A 9,748-nucleotide genomic window follows, 5' to 3' on the forward strand; every position below is an offset into this window, starting at 1 on the left:
GATATTGGTCTCAATTCTCCTTTTGTTAGGGTCTTTGCCTGGATTGGGGATCAGGGTAATGCGGGCTTCATAGAAAGAGTCTGGAAGTTTTCTTGGGACGCCTGGGTGGCTCAGTTGGTTAAGCAGCTGCCTTCGGCTCAGGTCATGATCCCAGCGTCCTGGGATCGAGTCCCACATCGGGCTCCTTGCTCAGCAGGGAGCCTGCTTCTCCCTCTGCCTCTGCCTGCCATTCTGTCTGCCTGTGCTCGCTCTCTCTCCCTCTCTCTCTGACAAATAAATAAAATCTTTAAAAAAAAAAAAGAAAGAGTCTGGAAGTTTTCCTTCTGCTTCAATTTTTTGAAACAGCTTCAAGAGAATAGGTGTTATTTCTTCTTTGAAAGTTTGGTGAAATTCCCCAGGGAATCTGTCAGGTCCTGGGCTCTTGTTTTTTGGGAGGTTTTTGACCACTGCTTCAATCTCATTACTTGATATTGGTCTATTCAGGCTGTCAATTTCTTCCTTATTCAGTTTTGGAAGTTTATAGGTTTCCAGGAATGCATCCATTTCATCTAGGTTTCATAATTTATTGGCATATAACTGTGGATAATAATTTCTGATGATTGTTTCCATTTCTTGTTGTTAGTCATGATCTCTCCCTTTTCATTCATAATTTTATTAATTTGGGTCCTCTCTCTCTTCTTTTTGATTAGTTTGGCCAATGGCTTATCAATCACATACTGGGTCCCAAATTAGGACTCAACCAATGCCAAAAGATTCACATTATTCCCTGCATATTCTCAGACCACAGTACTTTGAAACTGGAACTCAACCACAAGAAAAATTTTGAAGGAATTCAAACACCTGGAAGCTAAAGACCACCTTTCTTAAGAATGTTTGGATCAACCAGGAAATCAAAGAACTTAAACAATTCATGGAAACCAATGAGAATGAAGACACTTCTGTCCGAAACTATGGGATGTAACAAAGGCGGTCCTAAGGGGGAAATACATAGCCATCCAAGCCTCCCTCAAAAAATTGAAAAATCCAGAATACACCAGCTCTCTTTACACCTTAAAGAACTGGAGAACCAACAGGAAATTAAGCCAACCCCATGCACAAGAAGGGAAATAATTGAGATTAGAGCTGAGATCAATGAGATAGAAACCAGAGATACAGTAGAACCCATCAATGAAAATAGAAGCTTTTTTCTTAATGAGTCATTAATCTTATATAAGATCCAGTGCTCATTATATCACATGCCCTCCTTAATGCCCATCATCCTGCTACCTCGTTCCCCACCCCCTCCCCTCTAACAACCTTCACTTTGTTTCCTTTGATTAAGAGTCTTATGTTTTGTCTCCCTCTCTGCTTCTTTCTTGTTTTACATTTTCCTCTCTTACCCATGCTCCTCCGTTTTGTCTTAAATTCCACATATGAGTGAGTCATATGATAATTGCCTTTATCTGACTGATTGATTTCATATAGCATAATACCCTCTAGTTCCACCCACATCATTGCAAATGGCAAGATTTCTTTTTTTGATGGCTGAGTAGTTTTCCATTGTGTATATATACCACACTTACTTATCCATTCATCTGTTGCTGGATATCTGGGCTCTTTCCCTGGTTTGGCTATTGTGGACATTGCTGCTATAAACACTGGGTGCACGTGACCCTTTGGATCACTACATTTGTATCTTTAGGGTAAATACCCAGCAGTGCAATTGCTGTGTCATAGGGTAGTTCTATTTTCAAATTTTTGAGGAACCTCCATGCTGTTTCCCAGAGTGACTGCACCAGCTTGCATACCACAAACAGTGTAGGAGGGTTCCCCTTTGTCTGCATCCTCATGAACATCTGTTGTTTCCTGTCTTGTTAAGTTTAACCATTCTGTCTGGTGTGAGGTGTTATCTCATTGTGGCTTTGATTTGTATTTTCCTAATGCTGAGTGATGCACATGTTTTCATGTGTCTGTTGGCCATTTGTATGTCTTCTTGGAGAAATGTCTGTTCATGTCTTCTGCCTATTTCTTGAATAGATTATTTGTTCTTTGGGTGTTGAGTATGATAAGTTCTTTATAGATTTTGGATACTAGCCTTTATGTGATATGTCATTTGCAGGTATCTTCTCCCATTCTGTCAGTTGCCTTTTGGTTTTGTTGACTGTTTCCCTTGCTGTGCAAAAGCTTTTTGTCTCAAAAAAAATTTTTTTTGTCTGTGTTTTTATTGTGTTATGTTATTCACCATAAAATACATCATTAGTTTTTGAAGCATTGTTCCAAAATACATTGTTTTTGTAAAACACCCACTGCTCCATGCAATACATGCCCTCCTTAATACCCACCACCAAATTCATGCATCCCCACAACCACTCCCCTCTAAAACCCTCAGTTTGATGGAGTCCCAATAGTTCATATTTTCCTTTGTTCATTTTTGCTTTCCTTGCCTTTGGAGACGTGTCTAACAAGAAGTTGCTGCAGCGGAGGTTACAGAAGTTGGTTCCTGTGTTCTCCACTTTTAATAGATTTCTGTCTCACATTTAAGGCTTTCATCCATTTTGAGTCTATTTTTGTGTATGGTGTATGGGAATGGTCCAGTTTCATTCTTTGGCATCTGGCTGTCCAATTTTCCTAACACCATTAACTGAATAGCTTGTCTTTTTTCTTTTCTTTTTTTTTTTTTTTAAGATTTTGCTTATTTATTTGACAGAGAGAGAGATCACAAGTAGGCAGAGAGAGAGAGAGGTGGAAGCAGGCTCCCTTTCAAGCAGAGAGCCTGATGTGGGACTCGATTCCAGGACCCTGAGCCGAAGGCAGGGTCTTAACCCACTGAGCCACCCAGGCACCCTGGGCTCTCTATTCTGTTTCATTGATCTATGTGTCTGTTTTTGTGCCAATACCATACTGTCTTGATGATGACACCTCTGTAATAGAGCTTAAAGTCTGGAATTGTGATGCCACTAGGCTCACAGAACGAGTCCAAAAGTTTTCCTTCCATTTCTATTTTTTGAAACACCTTTAGAAGAACAGGTATTAATTGTTCTTTAAATATTTGGTAGAATTCCCCTGGAAAGCCATTCAGCCCTGGACTCTTGTTTATTGGGAGATTTTTGATGGCTGCTTCAATTTCCTTGCCTGTTATGGGTCTCTTCGGATTTTCTATTTCTTCCTGTTTCAGTCTGGTAGTTCATATGTTTCTAGAAATGCATCCATTTTTTCCTAATTGCCTAATTTGTTGGTATATAGTTGTTCATAATATATTCTTAGAATTGTATTTCTTTGGTGTTGGTTGTGATCTCTCCTCTTCCGTTCATGATTTTATTTATTTGGGTCCTTTCTCTTTTCCTTTTGGTGTGTCTGGCCAGGGATTTATCAATCTTAATTCTTTCAGAGAATCAGCTCCTAGTTTTGTTGATCTGTTCTACTGTTCTTTTGGCTTCTAGTTCATTGATTTCTGCTCTAATCTTTATAAATTCTCTTCTGCTGGGTTTAGGCTTTATTTGGTTTTCTTTATCCAGCCTCTTTAGGTGTAAGGTTAGCTTCTGTATTTGAGAACTTTCTTGTTTCTTGAGAAAGACCTCTAGTGTTATATACTCCCCTCTTAGGACCACCTTTGTTGCATCTCAAAGTTTTTGTTTTTGTTTCTAAATATTTTATTTATTTATTTGAGAGAGAGAGAGAGCAAGAGAGAGAGAGAGCAAGAGAGAGGATATACAAATGGAGGTACTGGGAGAGGGAGAAGTAGACTTCCCACAGAGGAGGGAGTCTGATGTGGGGCTCTGTCTCAGGACCCTGGGATCATGACCTGAGTCAAAGGCAGATGCTTAATGTCTGAGCCTCCCAGGTGCTCTGCATCTCAAAGGTTTTGAACAGTTGTGTTTTCATTTTCATTTGTTTCCATAAATATTTAAAAATTCTTCTTTAATTTCTTGGTTGACCCATTCATTCTTTGCTTGGATGCTCTTTACCCTCCATGTTTTTGAATTCTTTCCTTCTCCTCTCCATCTCCCCATGTCCTCCGTGTTATTCCTTATGCTCCACAAATAAGCGAATCCTTATGATAATTGATTCTCTCAGCTTGACTTACTTCACTCAGCATAATCTCTTCCAGTCCTGTCCATGTTGATACAAAAGTTGGGTATTCTTTCTAAATTTCCTCCTGTGAGTGATTTCCCGTTTCAAAGCATTGTGGTCTGAAAATTCACAGGGAATGATTCCATTTTTTTGGTACCAGTTGAGACCTCATTTGTGACCCTGTATGTGATCTATTCTAGAGATTGTTCCAGGTGCAGTTCAGAAGAATGTGTATTCTCTTGCTGTAGGATGGAAGTCTCTGGATGTATCTGTGAAGTTCATCTGATCCAGTGGGTCATTTAAGGACCTTGTTTCCTTGCTAATCTTAGATGATCTGTCCATTGTAGTGAGGGAGTGTTCAAGTTGCCTATGATTACACTATTATTATCTATGTGTTTCTTTAATTTTGTTTTAATTGGTTTCTATAATTGGAGGCTCCTATGTTAGGGGCATAAATATTTACAATGGTTAGATCTTCTTGTTGGATAGACACTTTAATTATAATATAGTGTCCTTCCTCATCTCTCATTACAGTCTTTGGTTTAAAATCTAATTTATTGGATATAAGGATTGCCACCCCAGCTTTCTTTTGATGTCCATTAGCATGATAGATGGTTTTCCATGATTTCCATGATAGATAGATTTCCATGATAGATGGTTTACCTCTCACTTTCTTTTTTTTTTTAAGATTTTATTTATTTGACAGACAGAGATCACAAGTAGGCAGAGAGGCAGGCAGAGAGTGAGGGAGAGGCAGGCTCCCTGCTGAGCAGAGAGCACGAAGTGGGGCTCGATCCCAGGATCCTGGGATCATGACCTGAGCCAAAGGCAGAGGCTTTAACCCACTGAGCCACCCAGGCAGCCCCTCCCTCTCACTTTCAATCTGGAGATGACTCACAGTCTAAAATGAGTCTCTTGCACACACAGCATATCAATGGGTCTTGCTTTTTTGGCTAATAAGTATTTTTAAAATAAATGAAGTAATGGAGGGAAGAGACAGGGGCGGTAGGGAGAGACAGTGGTGGTGAGTCCTGTGCACTCTTTGGAGACTGTAGGTTCCATTTGCTTTCAGGACTGTCAGGGTCATGATTATTCACTCCAGGAGGATTGAATGGGCTTCTGTTGCATACTGTTTTACAGGAGCACCTACCACATCCCAGGCACTTTTCAGGCACTGGGGGTTCATAGGAGCAAGTAGAGAAATGTCCCTGCTTCCAGGGAGCCATACCAAGAGTGGTCTCCCCAGGACTCTGGTGGGTCACATCCCCCCTCAAGGATGAGGAGAGACAGTTGGGCTTGGGGTGTCAATGTAGAGGCCAGCCCACCCCCTGGACACCCTGAGAGACCCACTTCACTCAGACCTGCCTGGCTCAGTGTCCCACCTATCCTGTATCAGCTGTGCAACCACAGGCCATTCACCTGCCCTCTCTGAACCAGGACCATCTGTGCAGCATGGAGTAACTTTCCCCACTATACACCCTGTTGGGAGGACATGGTGACGTGGACTGTAAGAAGTAGAGGCCAGTGCCTGGCAGTTGCCTAGTGCCCATAGCATGCGAGGCTCCTCCTTATGACTCCACAAGGTGCAGGTTCAAGACACCTCTAAGGTGGGATCTGGTGACCTCTTCTCTTTAACTTCTCACTTTGACACTTGGGCAGTCTCTCACCTCCCTGTCCCTCGTGTTCAGTGACTGTTATGAAGGAAAGAGAATGCAGGGAGAGGACCAGGTCCACAGTGTCCTCCAAGGTGCCCATGTCCCGCATTCATCAGAACCCAGCAGATCTGAGGAAGGGGAGGTCACTCGCATTTGCACAGGCATGACCTGCAGCTCACAGAATGCACCCCTGCCTGAGGTTGAAGTTCCAGGCTGTCCCCCATGAAGACCTGCTTCCCAGGGCCTCTCTGAAACTGTGCCCCATGATGTCTTCTGCGGCCCACTTTAGATGCAGACAATGGAGCACTCTAGGCAGGGTGGTCAGCTGTGAGCCACGGGCCCATGCAGATGGTAGATGAAGTGGGAGGTGGGGTTCTGAAGAGACTCCATTCCACACCTGACGAGTGCAGGGCTGACTTGTTAGAGCGCCATTTCACACCAACAGCTACAAAGGCAGATAAAACCAAACCTGTCTTTTGGGCTGGGCTGAGCACAAACCTGAGCTAAACAAGTCATGTGAAGTGCCCAGTGCACCTGGTCTGGGAGTTTCAGACCACACATCCTTGGACAAGGGGCTTCCCTCCCTCGGTATCCCTCCCAGAGACCCTTGCAGACTGCAGTACCTGGCGTTTCTGCCTGTCTGAGGCGATGCCGTCCCACCACAGCCGGAAGTATTCCTGCTCCACAGCAATGAAGCGGCGATGCTTCTGGAGCATGAGCTCCTGCACCACAGAGGTGTAGACATTGGCCACATAGGCCCACGGGCTTTCCTGTGGAGGGGGCACCCCATTACACCAGCACCCATGGAGGTTCCCAGAGGCTTGACCCCAAGGATCCAGTACTAAAATCCCAGTGGCACAGGGTCCCTGGGCCCCACCACTCCCTGTGGGTTTCTGTCCTGGGCTCTTCCTCTCTTCCTCCTATACCACTCCGACAGAGACACACAGGGACTGCTCTGTGCTGGACACACAGTGCCAGCTGGCCCTGAGACAGTGACATGGCTCTCCTGCCTCTGATGAGATCCTGCTGTTCTAGGGAGAGAGGTGATGTTCCAGACCATGACACAGGATGTGCCCAGGGGCCAGGGACACCTTCCCTGAGGGGGCATGGTAGCTGGTCTTGATGTTCCAGACCATGACATATGACATGCCCAGGGGACAGGGTCAGCTTCCATGAGGGGCATGATAGCTGGCCCAAGGGTACAGTAGGGAGGCAGCCAGTGAAGCCACAGGGTGACAGGGAGGAGGTCCAGGGACCCCGTGGGGCCCGTCTGGGCTGAAATGAAGGGAGCTGAGGATGAGATCTGAAGCTGAGAGGAGCTGCCCCCAGCCCCCTGGATGGTCGCGGGCATCTGCTGACCTGCCTCTCCCAGGCTGGAGGCTCCACAGGACCAGACATGGGTGTTTCCCATATGTGTTTCCAGGCTGATACATGGTGTTGCCCAGAGTGGCTGCTTAATGAAATGCAAAGATCCCTGGCCAGGGAGGCCTCAAAAAGGGAGGTCATTCCTGGGTTCCCTTAAGCAAGTCACCAACCCTCGCTGGGCCTGTTTTCTCTTCTATAACTGAGGGCAACAAGCATGCTTCCTCACCGTTAAGCCATCTCCACAGGCAGCAGAGTGTCCCTGGAGAGGCTGCCCAGTGCATCCCAGGAATGGACTCCTTTGCCCTCACCGCCAGCATCAGATCCTCTTGCTGCTTCCCTCTCCCATTGAAGTCTAGCTGCCTCTCAGTAACATCCGCAGAATGGTTATTGTATCCCTAATCCCAGAGAGTGTTTGTTCTCTTCTGGGTTTCCTTCCTGTTCCCACAAAAGAGCTGGAGGTGGCCTGGGTGACAATATGCAGTCACCTGACCCAGGATCTTGAGCAAATCTTGGTCTCTTCCTGCTCCTTTTCCTGCATTCGTTCCTTCTTGCATGCCTTCATTCCTGTACTTCTTCATATCTGCATTCATTCATTCCTGTGTTCATTCATTCATTCATTTGAACATTCATTCATTTATTTGATCATTCATTCCTGCATATTCATTTGAATTCATTCATTCCTGCATTCATTCATTCCTGCATTCATTCACTCAATCAGCAATAGCTGGTGCACCTCTTCTGTCTATCAGGGTGGTGAAACCATGCCAGGAAATATAACGTATGAAGCCCTTGGCCTGTGAAGCTAGCTCTCTGCTGGGGACAAGGGACCGACACCAAGCCCCCTACCAAATGTGAATGGAAAGGAGGAGGGGAAGGGAATAGGGGTACACATAGGGATGCCAGGAATGCCCCACCAGAAAGTGTCTTTTCTGGAACCACACACAGGGTTGGGAGGGACTAGGCTTATTGGAGGAAGGCCTTCTGGGCAGAGGGAACAGCCCATGCAAAGGGTCTGAGGCCTGTATCATCCTACAGAAGGGGGACATGGGGCTCAGAAAGGGAACAGAGCCCACCCAAGGTGTCCCAGTCATGGACTGCAAACCATGGCCTGAGTCAGGCCCATGTATCTTCACCTGACTATCCCTAGCATGGATGGGGAAACTGAGGCCAGAGACTGGAGCCAAGCAGCCCAAGTGAGCCTCCCTGGTCTCCAGCGAGTTAGGTCATAACTCAGGCGGCTCCCTTGAGGATGTCAGCTAACACCAGACTTCAAACCCACCCTGGGATCTGGCAGGGAAAAGGAAGCCGAGCTCCAGGGGTTCTGGGGGATGGTGAACGGGCACCTACCTGTACAGTGTGGATCCAGACCACATCCATGTGACTGTGGGGAACCACAAAGACCCTGATGGGCTTCATGGGTTGGGCCACCAGGAACTGCAGCAGTACCAGCTGCATAAGCACAGGAAGCCAGACGGGCGGCCACATCCCAGTGGCAAGTGGGCAGGGGCAGCTGCTGGCCATAACTTGTCATCCACTGGCGACTGGTCCCCTAGCAGAGAACGCCACCCCTGACCCATGAGGAGGCAGGGACAGAAGCAGGAGGAGTGGCACTCACAGCAGTGTTGTCTTCTGAACCAGAAGAGGGGGTGGCCCCTGGACATCACCATTCTGTGCTCCGCCCCCATCAGTAGTGTCTAGGCATTGATGTCAATTTTTTTAATTTATTTTATTTAAATTCAATTATTTAACCTATAACGTGTTGTCAGTTTCAGAGGAGGAGTTCAGTGACTCATCAGTTGCATATCACACCCAGTGATCATCACACCATGTGCCCACCTTGATGCCCATCACCCAGTTACCCCATCTCTCCACTCACCTCCCCTCCAGCAACCTGCATTTTGTTCCTAGAGTTTTTCCTAGAGTTTTTTGGTTTGTCTTCCTCTCAGATTTCATCTTTTTTTATTTTTCCATCCCTTCCCCTATGATCCTGTTTTTTTTTTCTTAAATTCCACATATGAGTGAAATCCCATGATAATTGTCGTTCTCTGATTGACTTATTCCGCTCAGGAATAAACCAGTGCTGTCCACTTCTCAGCAGATTCCCAAATACCATGTGCCCCAGGGTGGTGGTCATGGTGTGCTCTCCCCTAGAGTTTCGTCTGGAGGAAACCAGCAGTGACATCACGGGTCAAGCCAGCCTTCTGTGTAGGGGACATGCAGGGAGGAGCTCTGTCCTGCCCACAGCCGGCACCAGCTCAGCAGTCCTGTGAGCCAACCACCAGCAAGTCACTCCTCTGGCCCAGCCTTGGATTCAGGAGTCCGTGCTGAGCCCTCACTGCAACCTCAGGAAGGACAGGGAGCCAGAAACACCCCGCTAATCACTCCTGAATGCCTTGCCCCCAGAAACTCAGGTGCTAATGGGTGTTTAAGGCTGCTTGAAGTCCCTAGTCCTCAAAACAGTGCAAATTCTCTCTCCCCAGTGTCCATTCAGTGACCAGGAGCCACCTTGGGGAAGGGATGGAGGAATCCTTTCCATAGGGTCCTGCTGGACCCTCTCAGCCTCCTTCCTCCCAGGGACAAGCTCTCCTTCCATCAGAGGGTTTTGGGTTTGGAAACTGGGTCAGGTCTGGAAACTGGGCAAGGGATACAGATGTGTCATTAGGGTGGCTACCCTCAGC

The 9,748-nt window shown here is 46.4% G+C and overlaps 1 protein-coding gene across 1 annotated transcript in view; it reads right to left on the reverse strand.

The window, feature by feature from the left end:
• The window catches only part of LOC116864695 (epididymis-specific alpha-mannosidase-like), a 48,323-nt gene extending 39,762 nt beyond the window's left edge, over nucleotides 1–8,561 (reverse strand). Inside the window, exons 1-2 of the mRNA XM_032852583.1 lie at nucleotides 8,418–8,561; nucleotides 6,329–6,475 (exon numbers count right to left, since the gene is read on the reverse strand). Coding sequence (XP_032708474.1) covers nucleotides 6,329–6,475; nucleotides 8,418–8,555 — 285 coding nt within the window. The 5' untranslated portion in view covers nucleotides 8,556–8,561. The remainder of the gene's footprint in view (nucleotides 1–6,328; nucleotides 6,476–8,417) is intronic.
• Nucleotides 8,562–9,748: the final 1,187 nt, after the last annotated feature.

Source organism: Lontra canadensis, unplaced genomic scaffold (assembly GCF_010015895.1).
Source record: "Lontra canadensis isolate GAN:19392208 unplaced genomic scaffold, GSC_riverotter_1.0 scaffold1, whole genome shotgun sequence".
NCBI classification, from domain to species: domain Eukaryota; kingdom Metazoa; phylum Chordata; class Mammalia; order Carnivora; family Mustelidae; genus Lontra; species Lontra canadensis.